Below are 20,284 nucleotides of genomic sequence, written 5' to 3' on the forward strand. Positions count from 1 at the left end.
GGAGGCTCGCGGCTCCGCCGGATCCCAGCGGTGCTGCCGCGGCGGCTCCATGCCGCGGCTTCGGGCCGCCCCGGCTCCTCCCCTCGCGGTGTGCGAGGCAGCCTGCCCGCCCGTCTGTGTGTGTGTGCGCCGGGCCGCCGCCGCCGCTGTGCTGCCTCTCCCAGCCGGGCACAGCCGCGCCGCGCTGCTGGCGGCGGCGGCGGCGCTCCGCCACCCCGGGCGGCTCCGCGCGGCCCCGCGGCGGCCGCCGCTCCTCGCGGCGCCGCTGCCCATGCGGGCCGGGCAGCAATAGCCGCGCCGGCTCGGCTCGGCTCGGCTCTGCGGGGCGGGGAGGGGGCACCACTTCTCTGAGTCTCCCCACCACATCGTTATGGACCTATTCGACTTTTTCAGGGACTGGGACTTAGAGCAGCAGTGGTAGGTTTTTTTTGGGTGTTTTTTGTTTTTTCTTTTTTTCCTTTGGTTTTGGTTTCTCCCTCCCCCCCACCACCACCTCCCCTCCCCGTCTCTCCAGCCCTCTCCTTCTTCCAGCTGCCTCCTTCCTACCCTTCCCTGCTCCCTCCCCCGGTGCCGTAGCCTTTGTTGAGGGGCGAAGCACCCGGTGCCAGCGGGGAGCGGGTCCGCGCTGCGCCCGCGGGCAGCGGGGCCGGCCGGGGGAGCCGGTGCCGGCCGCCTCCAGCCTCGCTCCGCGGCCGCGCCGCCGGCCCCGGCTGGGGAGCGGCGCTCGCAGCGCGGCGGCGGGGGGCGAAGTTGGCCCGCAGGGCAGCGCCGAGAGGTGCCGGGTGCCGGCTGCGATCAGCGGTGGCAGCCCCCTCCCGAGCAGGGGCGGCGATGTTCCCTGGGATCGCGGCTTTGCTAATGTTGTGTTTACTGCTGTCACTGACAATGTTCCTTTCACGGGGAGAACCGCAACTGTAGTTTCGCTGTGGCACAGTTCGGCTGTAGCCCTGATCGGTGTGGGGGCTTCTGTTGCTGGTTTTGCTGGTTTCCTATTCTAGATGAAGCGTTATCGAAGTTAGTTTTGGAAGTAGGAAGATCAGTACCCGTGATATTATAACAGGTCTTTTTTTCCCCCTGCCCATCTCTGCCTCATTTTTCTTTCTTTCCATTTATTTTGAGTGGAATTTTAGGTTTATACTGCTCTGTAAATAGGTGCACACCTTAAAAAGGTCGATGCATCTGTCTAAGTGCATCGTAAACTTGTTATTAACGTGAATGTTAAGGAATTTTTGATGGGCGACGAGTAGCTGAGAAAGTTAGAATTTGGGTAGGTATTTAGTCACTTCTGTGGCTGGTTAATGAGATGCTTATTCTTTGGCTGGTTTCATTGGTTCTTTCTTTACTTTTCAATTTAGCGAATATAATTCCTTAACTATGCATGGGGAATTTCAGGGGTTGGGTACTGCTTTGTTAAATGCTTTCAAGCTGGAGTGCAGTTTACCAAGGAGAAGACTAAAATACTGTATTTTGTGATCCTAATCGCAAAATGCCACACAGATTATATGTGTGTATGTATTTGGACCTCGTGTTTTGCAGAGGGTTTACTTTACTTTGTTAATAATATAAATGTATGTCTGGAAAAAGGCAATTTATCTTGTTAATAACTATCATTTTGCCAAAATGGTCTAACAGCTATACTTGCAAATCCATAGTAATCAGAACCAAATACCTGTCACGTTCCATTTTACAGCAATTGGGAGTAAATCTTTGCAACCATAAATTACACGATATCAATATTAATCTGTAAGCAGGCATTTTGGATCATATGCATGTTTTATCAGCATAATCCACTGTATTACATCTTTTTAATAATCATGCTGTTGTTATTTAAAAGTAATAATCTCAATAAAATTAGTGCTCAATTAAATATTATGCTTCTACTACACTATCTTTACCCTGCTACACTAATTTATTTTGCAGGCAACTGATAACCACCGTATTACCACTCAAATAATATTTGCATACGATTTGCCTAATTTATAATGTGGGTAACATTAATTTAATAGAAGCTGTAACAACCCAATATGTGGGTGTAGTTCAAATACTAGGCATTTATAGGTATTGAGTTTTAGTGTTTGCTTAGTAACTTACTTTCATTTGACTATGGTTTTATATGGATTTAGAGATGTGCATCAGAAAGAAGGGAACTCTTGTGCCTCAGTTTTTCCATAAAATAGGAATATATTGCCCCTCATTCTAAAATTCTATTTGCTGTTTTTTGCACTGTGAAATGTATTTTTTTAGGGTTCGTGAGGAAAGCACATTTTTACTCTAACTGTTTCAAACAGTTTGATATCTGCTCAAACTCTATTGTGGCACAGGCATTCACACACGCTGCAGAGATCAAATTGCATTTAGCTATTAATAATCCAATTAGTGTATGTAAGCGACTATATAATACATGCGTACATAATCTACATGTCTGCGCAAATGTGACATGTATTTTATTATACATATAAATATTTTTGTCTCTGACAAGTATTTGAGTAGCTTACAGAAAGTTAAATTTAGCTCCTCTGTCTAAAAACACGTGTATGTATGTAATATGTTATACATACATCATCACTACACACCCAGGAGTATGCATGCACATCCATCAAGATTTATTAATTTTGTCTGTGTATCCAATATGGTGTGGTTGATTTGTGATATTTGCAAATAAGTGCATATAACATGATGTGTGATTTTCTACTTCTTATTTTGAGGCTGCCCTCCTTCTGCCTGTGAGCTGGCCTTTGTAAAACATGTTTCACAAGCATTTATAGGGCAATTAGGTACCTTCTTCTGCATTCCTTGCAAACCCAAAACTTCTCCTAATCTGTGCTGCAATCACCAAGAAGGCAAGCTCGGGCCTACTGTGTGTGGGTGTTTGTATTATCTGTATGCAAAGTACAACAGAAACATCATTAGCCTGAGAAATATATTTTAAAAATATTTATGGCTTTAGCAGAATTTTTTTTTAATCTGATGAAAAGATGTAAAGGTAAACTTTCTCTGCCTTGCCTTCATACCAGGAAATGACTTTGTGAGAGTTACTTGTTGATGGGAAAAATACAGTTAATTTCCTCCCCCCCCAATGGAGGTACATTTTTGTGTCACTTCTTGAAATATATTTTATCAAGAGCTGTGGTTGTTACAGCGTGCAGTGCCACTACACATGTGCTGAAATTCTCACCTGGTCTTCCAGATGATTAGTGGGAGCTTTGTCTTGATGATACAAACTGCAGAATCAGCCCTGTAGTTTCCTATATTAGGAGAGATCACAGTAGTACAAAAATAAGGTGTTTCATTTACCCTTCATCAAGAATGTGATTAGGAAGGTAGCTTGGAGTTGGTGTGGGGGCTTTTGTTAATACTGGGGTAAAATGTGTAAAATAAGGACACAAATATCCTTATGGGTGTTTTGCCAGACTTGAAAAAACTGAAAAATATCCAAAACAATTTGAATAAATGTAAAGTCAGGATGAGATGAAAGGGCCAAAGCTGAAGTCTGTTATGATTTCTGGAAGAATAAGAAGTGTTCACCTGGGCTTGCATTTAATATAAGCCATTCTATGAGGGAGAAAGGAAGGGAGATGAATATAATGAAAAGCTTGAATGCCTGTGTGCACCAAGGGGACCACTTGCTGTTAAAAATCAAATTTCATCTTTTAAATCACTTTCCATGCTTGTCTGTGGTAACCAAGTAAATGAAATCTTGCTGTGGCCTGGGACCATGTGGCTAGATTTGAACCTGCTTACAGAGTAAGGTGGTGTCATTAATCAGCAGCTGGGAAACAACAAAACCCGAAAAAGACCCAAGCACCCTGCAATATACTCCTCACTAGCACAAACAAAGGCAGAAAAATTCTTGGTTTAGGCTATATTTATTGTCATAGGTATTAATATTTTTAAGTCCTTCAAATCTTTAAAAAAGTGGAAGGTGAGAAAATACTTAGCAGAAGAATGCATATTGAGGTATGTAAATCAAAACCTGACAAGGTGAAGTAAGATGAGCAGGTAACAGTGTCATCTTAGCTGTGTGGTTGCAAGGAGGAAGACTTCCCCCTGCAGAGAAACAAGCCTCTTGTTTTTTTCCTATTTTATATTATGTATCACAAGTAGCCTAATTACAGCAAAACCAGCAAACTGCCAGTTATACAGGAAGAGGCTTAAACTCACTAAACTGTTATATAAATAGAAAGTTCAAAGGTCTGTTTGTGGCTGACAAAGCTGAGAACAGGCCATCTGTGGGCCAGGTTCCTCTCCTGCGTGAATGGAGAAACACACCACATGCCACAGCAGCGCACTCTTTCAGCATAGTCCTCAACCTGGAGGGGGTGATCCTGCTCCCCAGACAAAGGTGAACTGTTTCTGTTCCAGCCCTGGCTATTTCCCCCTCTTCACCCACCTTCCTGCTTCCCTCTTTGCCTTGTGTCCCTGCAGAAGACCACCTCAGCTACTGTTCTTTCACCAGGGTTTGTAATAACTCACTAAATGAAAGTCTTCTGAACATGGAAAGTGTGTTGTGTTTCTGATGAGAATGTGTGAAATAGAGTAGATAAGCTCTTTGGGAGTTAGATTTAATTTTTATTTTTATGGGGTGATGGTGAGAGCATTAGTGTAGGAAAAAGTCACATTTTGAATGGATTTCTGTAAGATTTTTCTCCCTGTCCCTTTCTTATCACTAAGAAATATTACAGTTGAATTGCAGTTACTTTTTGGATTTGTATTACAGACATCCGCGAGTAATTATTTGAGAATGTTTCATTTTTCAATTTGCTTTGAAAGTGCAAATGGATAGATTGTGTGGCTGCTGGTGGGTGTGTGAGGGGGATTAGATGCTGTCAAAACAAACAGTTGAAGAAGACCAAAAATAGTCTTGGGCCAAACCTCTGCTTGAAGTACATCCTGATTTTGTACATCCCTGGCTGATACTGAACTTCATGGAGTGTAAATCTTAAAAGAATTTGGCTGTTTGCAAACATTAAGCTCACATCTATCCTATGAGGCAAAATTACTATCAGTTTAACAGCATTTGAATTGTTTTCCTAATGATTCATTCAAGAATTTAATGACTTTTAAAATATACAAATTGGGATGGAAAGTAGATACTTCAGGTACTGTTCAGCTATTCTGAAGCCAGGCAGAACTTAAGAGCATTTAAGCAGTTTGTACATAAATGCCAGTTATAATGTTTGGGGTTTTCTTTTTTAGTAAAAGATGCTACTATGTTGCAGGTCCTTCAGTAAAGCAAAGTTATTCCTTTTGTCTGACGGGTCTACTTCAGCAATGTGGAATTTTCTAAATAATTTAGAATGGAAAATGTGACATTTTGTAAAGCATTAAGTTAAATATACTAAATAGTCTTTGAAAAAATAGATGGAAGCTGCTGGTGTTTTTATGCTCCTTAGGACTGAGACAATACACTCCAGCATTGTGGAAGGAATGCTTTTTGTGTAAAGAAACCATGCCCAACATGGTGAGATGGGATAAAATTTGCGCTAAACTTAGAAAAAGCATATGGGCCTTAATTTAGGATGACCCATAGACAGGTATGTAGTTTTAAGCACACAGAAGATCCTATTAGATTTTAAGATATCTCATTTCAAGTTAAGTTTCACCAAACTGGGTTCTTGATCACTCCCAAGATGCTCAATGTGTTTTACTAATGGCTAAACCCCAGTGTTTGATGTATTTGGTAATGATAGCTGATATTGTTTTTGAGTGTACATACCCATCCATTTCCCTGAAATCTACAGCAGCTTTACATGATTTCACAAATAACTGGGCAGCCAGAAAGAATGCAAATATTAAATCTCACTTTTAAAAAATCTAGAGGGATTGTAGAAAACATTTTGTACCTTAAACCCATGAAGCACTTAGAATAAGCATCTAAACAGGTAGACCTTGTCCTGTACTTTCCCTGTGCCTGTAGTTTGAAGTAATGAAATTATTTTTGTGTCAAGGACTTGGGGGATTTGGTTCCTGAATGTTTGTTGAATGTATATAGTTGATAAATACCATAAAGAACCCGTGTCTTCCTCCAGCCTTGGCCTGAGTTGATGGCCAGTGATGCCAGTGAAGGTGCTCCTAGTTGACTTGAGAGGACCCTTGATTTTCCCATTTTGGCCAAAAGGCAGACTTCTTTAAATGAAAGCAGCTCTCTAATGACTGGGATCAGCAAGGCACTGTGCGCATGCCTAATACTATGCATGTGGAAAAACTCCTCAGTGCCCAATTCTGAACCTGTCCAATTCAAATTTACTGCCTTTCTTTTATGGAAAGAAAAGAAAAATGGAGGGGAAAGCTTGAATCTTTTCTCTTGATTGCAGTTAACAGAATGGATTTTCTAAAGCCATCAAACATCTATTAACACTGAAAACTGAAAATGTGCCACAATTCTGGGTTTTGGAATGTTGCAAATTCATTCTTAAGCACTGAAAAAGAAGATAGTAAATCAAGTAGGATGTCAAGTTAGTATAACCTTCCATAACATAACATAGTCAGGAAGTCACAACAGTGACTCTAAATGACAGCTCTTTCATCCTTTTATTGTTACTGAATGTTCTGTGTTGCTGCTTTGTAACCAAAATATTTGTTTAAATTGTTCTAATAGCTTTGGTCAGAGGTCAGAAGGTACATTACTCCTGGCTAATGGACAACTGTAGAGATTAAAAAAATGAGAAGAAGGATGGCAGTGTGTGTGTCAGTAGCTTTTAAGCTCCATCTTGAATAATTTCTAATAAGACTTGTTTAACCAGAGATTCTCATGAAGGGCATATGATGTTAAATCTTTATTTGTGAGAAAATGGTGTGGGAATGAGCTCGAGGACTTGTTTTCAAATACACTGTACTGGAATCCAGTCTCAAAGAAACTTTATAAAAATTGGATATTGGTCCTGAATTTCAACAGGATTGCTATTGAGTGCAGTCAGTTTGATGGGTTTACAAGATTGGGCTCATAGTGCTGAAAAAGTAATGTGGAGCAAGAGACCTGAGGTAAGGGAATAACCCAAAACTTCTTGCAGTTAACTTCCTAGCTGTTAGAAACTGTTTTATCATGAAGAGACTATTTTTCAACTTGTACATAGCAAATCAACAACATACATTGTTACGATTTTTAAGCAAAGGTCTTGTCAGTAGTTTCTTTAGTAAAACTATATATATATATATATATATATATATATATATATAGTATATCATGTTTTAATAGCATTTTATGAATGTATTCAAATCAAGCCACTGAGAGAAGAAAACTCTCACTTGGAAAATTTTTTCATTGTGACCTCAACTGTTGATCTGTGTCTTTTTACTGGAGATTATAATTGAGTCATTATTTCCTGTGATTTGGGATGGTGAGTTTTAAGGAGAGTTGGAGATGATACCACAACTAGAAGCTGATTTTCCTTGTAGGTGGAGAATAGGGAATGCCATTTACTATGTATGGTGTGTAAGACTTATTTAGTGAGGAGCTGTAGTCAGCAGTTCAGATTCCTGACTCACATGCTGCATGGTGCTACCAGTTATAGTAAGACATGAATAGCCCACTCATAATTATATGTAGTTATAGGGGTGGGGTATTAACAACCTGTGAAGATGAAAAAGAGATAGAGCACCAAGTTAAAAATCACTGAGTTGTTCCTTTGACAAGTATTATAATAGCTATTTTTGTATGCTGTGGGTGTACATGATGTTGTGGAATGAGTAAATTCTGTAGCTCTACATTGCCAGTGCCTGGGGCTCAAACCTGCAGAAGGCTTACTACTGAGACTAGTGCTTTTTCCATTTGGCACTTTGTTTACGTGGACTGTTGGCAGGATTCAGCTGTAGCTTAGAAGTTTTCTTGGACATCCAAGTGTAGGCTCTTTTGATAGGTGATACTGTCTGCATCCTGAGACACTTGAAAGTGACACTCTGAGACACCAGGTAAAAGCAGAGCAGTCCTTGCTGGCTTATGATCTGTGCTGAGAAGGTGGCTTCATAATGGAATGTGGGTTTTTTAAATGTTTTATGTCTGAGGGTAACAGTATGTTATGTAAGTCTACTTGTTCTTTGTTTTGTCCTTTATTACTGGTTTAGGTCAAGATTTCTCTTTTGAAGAAAAAGAACATGCAACTGTCAGTAGAGAAAGAAAATGCAAAGCTTTAGATATAAACCATCATTAAGGTCTCCAGTACCCATTTATTTCAGTCTCATGTCGTGAGGGAAACTGAGGTCCTGCAGAAATGTGGTGTTTAGGTGAGTCTGTTTCTGTGCTGCTGTCAGTAGCCCCACTTGTATTTGAGAATACTGTCTTGGAACATTATGTGTCTGTTGGTTATGGATCTCTTTGACTGCAGAGATGCCAGAGGAAGGGATGTTTTCAGAAGGTTTCACATGTTTTAGGTCCCTGTCCTGAACTCTCAGGTGAGACCCCCATAGCTTGGAGGGCAGCCAGTTCACACATGAAAACTGGGCTGCTCTTTTGAATGTGAGGGTGATTTTTCTTCCAGTTGCTTTCCTGTAGAACAATGGAGTGACATTCTTCCTGGTGTTTTCTATGAAGAATAATGATGAGGAATTATCTTCTCAGTCTACAAGTGTTTAAAAACTCATTAGTTAAGGTCCCTGAAAGAGTTCCAGTACAAGTCAGTGGGCGTGGTGAAGCCAGTTGTAATGGGAAATGGACTGAGCCCTGGGGCTGGTGGTCAGCAGGGAGGCAGAGCTGTAAAGAATACTGTGCATATGCTATAGAAAGCTTTTTCATAGATCTCCTCTGTGGAAGAGGACAATGGCTTTGGAGCTCATATTTTCTCAAAAAGCAGCGCTTTGATTTTCATGGCTTTCTGCTTGGTTTCACATTGGAAAGACCATTTGTCTTCACCAAGCCTTTGAAGAGGGACAGGTAAAGGAATTGAGGCATTGGCCAGTGGCTGAGGACTAGTGGTTGCTTGGAGAAGGAACTAAGGTGCATTGCTTTTTTTTGGTAACTTGAAAGGCTTGTTATAATTTTTAAGTTTGTGAAATAAAGGTGAATATATATTTTTAGGAACAGAATGTGAATTCTCTCACTAGTGCTGTGGGCTAGCTACTTTACTGCCTTTGGAAAGTCACTTGGTATCTGGCAAAGTGAGGCAATGGTGTTTACTTCTGTGGTGATTTGCCTCTTTTATTTTAGGGGATTTTTTTGTTTGATTTGGTTTTTTTTCTTTTGGTGGTTTTTTTTTTTTTTTTTTTTTTTTTTTTTTTTTTTTTTTTTTTTTTTTTTTTGTTCAGGTGCAAAGCATGGGAGAGAAGGGCCAGCTGTGTACTTGTAGTTACCTTTATATCTGGTCTTTCTGCTCATTTTTTCATCTTTCTGGATTTCAACTGGGAGCTGCTTTTGACATTTTCTCTACTCTGAACTTCACTCTAATTATGTGGTCCTTCACTGGCTTGCTGGCACAGCATTACCTACAGGAAAAGCAAATGGTGTTGGGTGTCTGTGGCATAGCTGATGCACAGAGATCCTTGTGCTCCATTTGTGCTGATGATATCAGACGTGTCTAGAAAAATGGGGTGATATTTCTAGCCACAGACCCTTCAGCCAATATCAGTTTATGTCTCTGCTTTACCTCCTTTTGTGAAGTGAGAAGTATCTCCAGTTTTTACTGGTAGACTTTCAGAGAAGTCATCGTCATCACTCCTCCTTACACAGTGGGGAACGGTAAGAGAGAAGTGATTTGCAGAAGGACTTGCCTTTGGTCAGGAATGCAGCTGAGTTCCACTTCACTGCTTGCCAAGTCTGATGGGTATATTTTCCTATTCTGTGGGGGTGTGATGAGGTTAAGTCCCTTAATGCTTATGAATGTTTACGGTGATAGAGGAAGACAGAAACCTAGGCAGACATATTACTAGGGGGAAGGCAAGCCTGTAAAGAGAAATGGTGAGATGTGGGCAGAGCATGTGTGCAAGAGAAGATAATCAAAGCAGAGAACTCTTCTGAAGGGCAGAATTTATTTGCGATCTGTATACTTAATGTAATTTTCCCTGCTTTTCTATCTGGACAGTGAAGGCTAGGGACCTTTTTGGAAACCATCTTGTTACTCCAGAAGACTTGGCATTTACCAGATCTTATAGCAAATCTTTGTATATGCAGCTGTAGCTTAAGTAAACGTCATTGCTTGGATGGCTGACTGAATAGTACATCCACAGTTTTTCAGAAGCATTGTTGCTCTTTGAGCCAGCTGCCTTTGTTTCTAGAGGATCATTGCTGCTTTGTTGGTTAACCCTGGGCATGAGTTTTCTTCACATATGTTATTAGACTGAGCATATATTCTATTTATACCACTTGAGGATACAAATTACTGTGTTGCATTCAGCAAGCACGAGGAAAAAAACATCCTTGTGATTGGACAAAAAAGAATACAGGGCAAAATTTTATTCTAAGGTCCTTACTTTCAAGGTTCAAGGGAAAACAGGCAACAAAAACAATTAATGGTCTTTATGTCTCTGAAAAGTAGGAGGTATTTTCATATACATGTTTTAATAGACTATGTTGGTGGAATTTAGTTTTGAAATTAACAGTGTGCCTTTGAAGAAGGGAGTGAATTTTGATTAAATCCTTTGTATCATTTTTAGGCAATTAGGGAGATGATTAGTGTCATACATACTTGGAAGCATTGTCTTTGTGGCTTTGATAGTTGTCTGTGGGCCAGTAAATTTGCATTAGAGGCCTGAGCTGGAGGCCACTGCAGCTGGTTGAAGTTTTTCATTGATTTGGTAAACTCTAAGCCATACTTAGCCATAGCTTCCCTTTCTTTCTCATTTCATTTTTGGAGCAGATGACCTTTACCTACTCTGTGGCTAAGCTCCAGAAATATTATGCAATCTACTGCAATGTTTTTGTTACTGCTTAGTCTTCCCCTCTGTCTTTAAAGAGTCCTTGCCCAAACTGACTGTTTCTTAGTGTGCCCGTGGGGGTATCATAGATAAGGGAATATAATTAAAGAGAGTTTTGGTATTTGTGTAGGGAAACACCTCATTCAGAATCATAAGCTCCATCAGCAGGACACTGAGCATGTTTAGATTGTAGACCATGACTAGGTGTTATCCTCATCAGGATAATAAATAATACACTTTCCTGTCACTTTACTCTGCTATTTCTTTCCCCATTAACCAAGACAAGCTGTTGTGTGAGAATTTTGTCTGGTTGTAGACTGCTCATGAATCTTGCAGTACATGACATGCAGACATCTAACAAACATGACTAGAAACTGCATAAAATACACAGACATAACACATAAGTCATATGTTTGAAAACACATTAGAGCTCCACAAATAACCTGGTGTCTAGGAGGCTTTTTTCCTCCCATATATCTATAACCAAAAATATTCTGCTAGTTGCCTTTCAACCAGAACAGGGTTATTTTAGATTTTGTAATGATTCTTGTTTGTGTAAACTCACACAATCTGCCTGTGAATTGAACTTCAATGATAAAAGGTCTCATAAAAAAATGAGGCAGTCTAGAATGTTTGGTTAAGATTTAATATCTTTCTAATTAATTATAATGCAGTGTCAATATGTGTTCTGATGTCTGTGGAAAGAAAAGGAGCATAAAAGATACAGTTCCATTGTACTGGGTCTTTGTAAACAATTAACGGTTAGGTTGATGTCTGAAGTAAGGGTGAAAGAATTGATAAACCTGTTCTAAAGGGCTTGAAAAGTTGAATTGAATTCTAAATGTAGATTAGGAATAAATGATGACAGCCAGTCCAGCATTACCTCAGTTGATTAATTTATAAGGATACTGGTCAATGATTTTAACCAACAGCTATGCATAGTAGAATCCTAATGGGATCTGTCTCTTAAGATTACATAAAGTAGAGCATTTGATTTATTTCATAGCTTTCCAATGTGCCACTTTAACTTCATACAAATAATGCATTAGTCACACTGGATAAGATGGCATATTGAATAAAGTTGTGATTTTGTCTGCTTCTTATAATCTGATTTTATAAAGGATTAAATCTGTTTTAGTAGTTTATTCATATCATAAAAGAGATTGTTGGTTGAATGAAACCTTTACATCTGCCACTTTCTATCTCATTAGAAAAGACAGTAACATAAAGTTCCTTGTTTCCTCCCAGTCTGTTTTATCCCCTGGTGTGTCTGAGTGTGTATATCTTCCATACATGTTTGTATATTATAACGTCAGTGTGTTCTCAGAGTTGTGGTTAAGAATGAGTCACAGCTTTGGAGGGATAATACCAGGGGCTATAAACGTTCTGGCCAAGAACATACCCACTAGGAACAAATGGGGATGTGGGCAAAGGGTGACTGTCAAAAATCTGAAAGTGGTGGCTTGTAGCAGTGTGGCCTCGTGTGTGTGTGTGTGTGTCAGAATTCAGCAGGTACTCAGGTACCTCCAGCCCTTCACTGTGGCTGTGCTTGCCTCAGTGGGCACTGAGTGTGCGCTTAAGGATGTGCGGGTGTTGACTTAAGGCTGATTTAAGAGGACATGAAGGCTGAGCCTTACTCTGGACTTAAATGTGAATTGTCGCTTTTGATCAGCTGTCATTCATCTGTCACGCTTCCACTGGTTTTAAAAACACTCTTCTAGTTCAGATGCATGGTTGTTGATTTTATCAAGTTAGAATGCAATGAAAAGTTAGAAATCTAGGCATTTTTTATCCACTGTTGCTGGGGATTTGATTTATTGTTTGTGTATTTTATTCCTTTTGTTCAAATGTGTGTCACTGACAGGATGCTGCTGTTACAACTTCAGTTGTAGCAGTTGTTTCCATGTAGACCTTCAAAAAGTGATATCAGTAGATCTTTTCACAGATGTTTTCTTATTTGTATGTAAGGATCTTGCAATTTTTATTTAATCCTATTAAGTGTTTAGGGCCAGACTTGGTCTTCTGAACATGAGGTTGTCTTGAATTCTGATGTTGAACAGAAGGTACTATCCAGCTCTTTCAGTTGTCTTTTTAGTCAGGGCGGCTTCTGAGGATCTCAGTTCCCTCTGCTGAGGACTTGCTGAGGACAAAACTTCTTCATTCAATTTTCATTTGTTGATACATGTTTTAGTTTAACTGGCTCTAGCATTTACATCTTGGCTGCTTTGCCCACATACTTGGATTTGGTAGGAGTGTTTTGATATAAAAGGTGTGGTCAAGCTCCTCTCTCAGGATCCTCCTGCAAGCTTTGGTTGCACAGTGGGAGCACCAGGATGGACTGCCAAAGAGATTACACAGAACTCTACCCATTTGACTCCCAGCATAGGACTGAGCCTATCTTTGACTCCAGCGAGCTTCTTTAACAAGACTTTAGGACTCACATATTGTTCTTCATGCTTTGTTTTAGGAGAAATGACAGCAGGGCTTAGCTCTGCTCTGCACTGGCCATTGTCTCTGCAGCAGTGCTGTGCTCACTGCTGAGCCCTGCAGTCACGGCTGAGTCATTTTGTGCTTAAATCATGTTCGTTACTGAAATTAAAGGAAAAAACCCTTTGCTTCTCACAAAAGGGATTTTGATTGTAGATGCAGAATGGTCCTCAGAAGGGCAGTAATGTTTGCTGAGGTGGAGAGTTTCTGGGGCCGGATCTGGGAAGTGTGCGCAGGCTGGTTTGCTGAGAGCAAGATAAGGGACACTGTAGCCAAATGGAAACTTCCTCAGCTAAATTTATCCTCTGCTGCAGGGTTACCTACACACAAGGAAGCAGCTCTAGTATCTGTGACCTTGCTTAAAGACTCTGTGGTCATGAGAAGCTGACACAGCTCCAGCAGCACTGGGGGAAGTTGACTCTTCTGGGGGCCTTCCCCAGCCACCCTCCTTCACATCAAACCTGGACTGATGGAGGTGTCATCCTGGAGCTGGGCGTGGCTGCAGCCCACATCCATCACTGCTGTCAGAGAGGGCCAAACCTGGCACCTTCTGTGTGCACTATTTCGATGGAAGTATTTCTCAGATTCCTCATGTATGTAGTAGCATAATTTTGAGGGTGAAAAGCATGTGCTGGTTATGTGTTGTTCTAATTGTACTCAAGAATGGACCCACAGTTTGGTGATACACTGAGGACGAATGTCACCTTCCGGCTTCCAGTTAAAAAATTATCCTGTGAGATGGTTACAGCAATAAAACACAGCTTAAGTATTTAAATATGAAAGAGCAGTGCCACACTGTTCATTTTCAGTGAGGAGTACTGGCTGTATCTCTGAATAAACAGAAAGCAGCCTTTTATAAGAGATTTTTGTTGTATTTTATTTGGCAGCTGTCTTAATAGAAATTCTTCAATAGTATTTATTGTATTTTGTGCTGGTAGGGGTGAGAGCCAAAGCAGAATCTGAGTAGTTTTACTTGCTTTACTCATGAACAATAAGAAAATATTGCTGTATTAATTACTTTTGTGCTTTATTGGCGAAAATAAAGAGATCCTATAATATGAAATTGCTAATATTAGAAAGGCTTTGATTTTCTCATTAGTACAGGATATTTTGCATCTGTTCTGGTTCACAAGTGCATTGTCGGCACTTAAATAATAATAATGACTCAGTAATGAATAAGAATAACAACAAATAAGCATGTGAGTATTCAGGCAGTCAGGCACCCTCCGGTGTTTATCAGTAGGTTGATTTCGGAGGACTTGCAAAATGAGCTGTTCCCATATGCCCATTCAGATTTTCTTAGATCATTGCACAGCCTGGAGATTCATTTTGCTGCTGACATGGCTGGGTTATATACAAGCACTTTTTTCTTGTATATCAGTAGTAAAGTGCTAAAGTTGAAATGGGAAATGTTTCTTCCACTTAGAGACATTTAAGTCTCCATTTTTCCTCTCAATTTTTTCTGTTTTTTATTTCTTTGTGTGTGAAGAGAGTCTTAAGTATCTCATTGTTTTGAATTTGTGAAAATACCAGAGCACTGGATTGTTCTGCCAGTCTTTCAAGTATGTTCTTAAAAACATAGCCTGGAAACACCTTCACTACAGTTCAACTCAGCTTATATTAAATTGTTTCTGCTTCTGTAGGTACTCTTACAAAACCAGAGAATGTTAAACTGTGTTTGCAGTCTATCTTGAACATTAAAAAGCCCAGGAATCTAAAATGAAGGTTCCATTTCTGATTTGACTTTTGGTTTATAGCACTGTCTCACCTTGTATAAAGCCTCTTGTCTGCCCGTAGAATATGCCACACAGTGTAATTTATGGATTTCATTTTTCTCCAGGTCTTATCTAGTATCAAATAGATAAGTGAAGGATAGCACAATACTCCCTTTCTTGTTAAAGCAGTGGCTAATTTTGTCAAAGTATATTAACTTTTAACCTTATTCTTAGAATAATTTGGAATAATGATGTGGCTTCATGGTTATGAGTTTAAGAGAAAAGGAAAATGATCAGTTCAAGGTGAGGGAAAATAAACCCAGCAGTTATGCTTTGAGTTACTATTTTCTTAAGACACTACTTTGTACTGTAAATTATACCTCTATGACCCTGCAGCTCAAGAGAGTCACAAAAAAGTGTGTATGTGTATTAGCAATCATCTGGAATTTGACAATTCTTGTTAAAATTCTTAAAGTTCTGGAATGGCAGGCAATAGGGCATCTTCTGTGTGAAGAATCTAAGTTGTGCCTGTCCATTAATGCTTTAAAACAGATTACTAAAAAGTTGCCTTGTTGATTGCTCCAAGTGATACTTGCTTAAAGAAGTCTGCCTATGTTAAAGTACACTTCAGCAATATATGTGAAGCAAAGGAGAGCAAAAGTTGATTTTTTTTTTTCCTTGTTGATTAAAATTATTTTTTGGTCCAACAGCCTTTAACTATTCATGGTAAAAATAAAACAGGAAGGGAAGAATAAAAAAAGAAGAAAGCAAACAAACAAAAAGTCATCCTCCTCCACATAAAACAGTTTAGCCTTGGATAAGCCAAAAGAAATTGATAAAGTAAGTAGTTTAATAGCACATGACCTGTAAAGTACTTAAAGTGATCTGTGAATGGAAGCTACTCTAAGCCTTCTTCTTGTCACAGTAATTTGTCTGGTTTAAGAGCAGAATAAGTGGGTCTCCTTGGCAGTACAAGAGCAAGTAGATCACTAGGTGAGATCAGATAGGAGTCTCTGGTGGTAACCACCAAACTACTGCAAAGCTCTTCTTTGACACCATTTCTACTGCTGTTACTTCTCTCATTAAGTGTGCTAATTATCATGAACCTGATAAAGCTTTTATTAATTGACTGAACTAAATTCTGGTTAAATAGAGAGTAGTTCAGTAGACTTGACAGGTGCTGATTTGCTTAACTGCTATATTTCAAGTGAGGGTATGCTTCAAAACAAGTAAATAATCAAATAATGTAACCCTTGAATTTTGGGGAGACTTCAAATGCTCAAGTTTACTCCTAAAACAGAAAAAACTTAAAGTTTTCAAAATATCATCTGCATTTCTCCTCTGTCTTGTGACACTATGTGAGGACAGTTAGTTCTTACATTTTTTGTACTTAAACTCTCTGTAGCCATTTGTTGTATTTGCATGGCACAGGGTAGTGTGGCCTGTTTGTCTACTGACATTATTACAGTAGTAAATGCTGAAAAATAAATATCAGTGCCACCCAGTGTGATGGGTGTAGGGTAAATGTGGAGTTCCAGTTAGAGGATGCCCTGCTTTGGGTGGAATCTTTTGGGCAGATGATCTCTCTCTGCCTCACTCAAGATGTTTCCAAAATGGACGCTGGAGTATACACTTGGCTTTAGAGACCCTTGGGCCTTGTAGTTGTGAAGATACATAAAGACCTTTCAAATAACTTCCATATGTCCAAGCAAAACTATATCAGTATTAAAATGTTCTTTTACTTGGGAGGAGTGAATTTTCTGGTAAAGTGCTCAGTATTATAAGTAGAGACATGGAAATGGACATGGAAGAAGCAAACATGATACCTCTTAGTGACAAATGTCACAGACATTCTTGGGAATGCTGGAATATTTATAATGTATTTTATGTATACCATAATCAGACATTGCCGTTAGTGCACGCAACCTCTTCATTTTAATTGTCAGGAGAGCTGTCACACAGTAACATTCTGCAAGAACAGTCACCTTTTATCATTCCACAGCTACATTTTATTACTTTCTAAGATGTTTTAATTCTTTTTCCCCCTTCTCTGTACACATGTTCATGGGTGAGGCAAACAGCCCTGGAAGCTGGTGTCCTCTGCCTATCAAGGGCCCTGACAGAACAAGGTTCTTCCTCGGTCCTCAGGTCTGGCCACTTCAAGAAGGAAGCTGGAGAATCCCTTAGTGCTGTACTTGATGCCCACTGTCATCTCAGTCATGCTTCTAGGGACTGACTTCTGTATTCATTCTTATTAGATAATATTCTCCTTCCCAAAACACTCCCAAAGGAATCTCCCACCAATCAAGCAAAAGGCAAATGTATTGTGAGATGTGTGCAGTATCTTAGGAATCCATAGTCTCACCAAGAAAGGGGCTGGAGTGATAACTCAGAGTTGGTTTTGATGCACGTGGGATAAAAGTAGTTGAGTGGTTTTGTGCTCTGTGCACACCACCTGTTCCAATTAAAAGAGGAAGCCTTAACTGCTTGTAATGGTCATGAAACTAGCTGCACTTTTTTTAGACATACAGGTGCAAATAAAAACTCCCTGTTTGAAAGTACGTAGGGTAATAAATAAATTGACTGTTGATAAATTAGAATGCAGCTGCATTTCTTTGCAGGTTGAGTGTCATTTCTTTCTCTCTGTATCCCCTTCTTTATTAATGCACGGTAATTATCACACTTTAGTTTGAATTGAAAGATCATCACATGCTTTTACTGCAGGCAGTGCTTTATTGAAACTATCCTGCATTATGTCTACAAAGGTTTTAAAAAAAGGGGGAGGATAGAATTACTTCCTGCCTGAGGAACATGCTGCAGGGCTTTTGTTTTTTTTTTTTCTTTAGTTTTGTATTCACTAATTTACTGTTTGTTCTAGAGCAGCAGTGAGTGGGAGTTAAACTTTAAGTGCACATTTGGCTTTAAAAAAACATTTAGTGTACAATTACTGCTGTTTACCATCTTATAATTGTTGTGTGTTTAGGCTTAGTCAGGCTTAGAAAGATGGGTATCTGTAATCTTTGAGGGCTACAACTCCCTATCCTAGTTTTTACAAAAGATAAAGTAATTATAGATATTGAAATAGATACAGAGATAACATAACACTTTGTGCTATGATGTTTTAGTGATTAGTGTAAAATAAACACATAGACAAAGAGAAAGGTTGTGGTGAAAGATGCTGTATGTGGCTGCAGTTTCAGTCAGTGGTATTTGAGTGTGATACTCAAACTGAATCTGGGAGTCAGGACTGCTTGTCATGGAGTCCTCACATTTGCTCTTCTGTACTTACACAGGTGCACAGTTTATAAAAAACTAGGTTTGAGAAAGGGGCTGTATTTATAGTAGCAACTATACGTTACACCACATCAGAGTAAAAGTAACTGCAGTCATGTCTCAATTGGCAGCCGGTGAGCAGGGGTGTCAGCAAGTCCAGTGACAGGGGAAATAATTCCACCAGCCTTTTTTGGTCGACATTTTTGTTAGATAGGAAATATTAGAAACATGGATAACTGTATATCTGGGAAGACCCAGGTCTGCAAGGGGATCTTGACAAGGCTTGAAGTGTAGTTTATGGAAACAGCCAAGAGTTGGAAGGTGTATGTCTCCTAGTCTCAAGTCCATCACAGGAAGAACAATTGAATGTTTCAACCTGCTATGTAGCTTGTTGCTCAATAAAACTGTTTGTCTTTTCAATAATGCATGGACAGAGCACTGGAGAAATATAGATGAATCTAGGTGAAAAATACAGTAGTATTTCCATTTTAAAGTTACTGAGATGTGATCTTTGTTGGCTTGGCAAAGGATGTCTTGCTGACATACATTGTCTGGATTTTCTTCACAAGGAAATGGACCTGTGAGGAACAGGCTGAGATGGGTATTTGATGCCTACAGTGAAGGTATAGATTAAGTTAAATGGGTTGATCTTCCTTTGAACTTGAGTGGAAAAAGCAGTTGTGTGAAAACAAAATGTGGCAAATATGTAACTGAAAATGCCATAGTACTTGAAAGGCATGAGAGGTAGTTATAAAGCATCATTAGCTAAAACAGTCTTGTTCGTTTAATTCAGTTTTATGACCCACTGTAATTAGAGTACATGGCTCTACTGTTTTTCTTGAAACAGGAGAATATTATTGGATTTCAGGGCAGTCATCTGAAATTTTTCACTTATAAATAAAATTAATGCTTTCATTTTATTTGTCAGTAATGTTTTGAATTGCAGGTGCACTAGAGAAACAAACCTCTTTGAGGGCTATTTTGTAGCTGAAAGACTTTAATAAAATGTTCCTATCTTTCAAAAAAGATCTGAGGCTCTAAGTAGTTATTGTGACTGTCATATTAACTTTCAAACTTAGAATGCAAAGGACAACTAATCCTTCCGTCCCTGGTAGAAGTCATATGCTATTTTTTAACTTTCTTCGCAATGTTTTATTTTTAATGTAATTTTAATGAAAAGGTGGATCAGGCATTATGAAGTTGTTGTTTGTTTCTTTTCTTCTGATGTTAGAATGATAGCAGTTCCAGCAGTGTTACTTTTTCTTTTAATAATATTATATATGTTCTGCACTTAACCTTTGATTTTGTGTTTAGTCCGACAAGTTGAAATCCATCACACTTTCTTTGGGTTTTATCTATAGCCTTTTAAAATCAACTGATACTTTGCTGTAATAGGCTCTGGATTGAGACCACAGAGCTTGAATACCTGGGTGTTACAAAGGTGGGAAACAGGGAGAGAGGTAGGGAAGATCAAATCCACCCTCCCATTTAAAGGGTGGAGATAAAGCCTGATACAGTACCCCACCTCTCGTTGATAAGGCTGCTCTGGCTGTGTTAATGCTGCTCCTTCTTGCCGTGTTGAACTTCACCCACTGACATTAAATCCTCTCTCATAAGTGACTGGTGTACAAGCCTACTCTGTGATTTCCAGGAGTCAAGGGATTCAGCTGTACAAGCTTTTTCTTGTATTTGAAATGCAACTTTTTGATAGTAATAGGAAGCACGGATCAAAATGTATGATTCATCCTTCTTTGTACCCATCAAATTCTGTAACAATAGCCAAGCTAATTAATATAGTTAATTAATTTGTTCATAATAACTGGTGGGAAAAAGCCGACCACCCACAAACCAAAAATCCTACTTTTTTTCAAAGAAAAAGCCTTTTTAATGTGCATCCATTTGGGTTTTTTTTAACATGGAACATTTAAATGGGAAAATACGTTCTTCCATAAAGCATAAAATTTCAG

The 20,284-nt window shown here is 39.4% G+C and overlaps 1 protein-coding gene across 5 annotated transcripts in view; it reads left to right on the plus strand.

Annotated features, from left to right (window-relative positions):
* The first annotated feature begins 206 nt into the window (after positions 1 to 206).
* The window catches only part of AFF2 (ALF transcription elongation factor 2), a 334,567-nt gene continuing 314,489 nt past the window's right edge, over positions 207 to 20,284 (plus strand). For all 5 annotated transcript variants that reach the window (XM_056491312.1, XM_056491315.1, XM_056491314.1 and 2 more), the window contains exon 1: positions 207 to 417. In XM_056491312.1, the coding sequence (XP_056347287.1) occupies positions 371 to 417 (47 nt within the window). In that variant the 5' untranslated portion in view covers positions 207 to 370. The remainder of the gene's footprint in view (positions 418 to 20,284) is intronic.

The sequence above is a fragment of the Oenanthe melanoleuca genome, chromosome 4A (assembly GCF_029582105.1).
Source record: "Oenanthe melanoleuca isolate GR-GAL-2019-014 chromosome 4A, OMel1.0, whole genome shotgun sequence".
NCBI lineage: Eukaryota > Metazoa > Chordata > Aves > Passeriformes > Muscicapidae > Oenanthe > Oenanthe melanoleuca.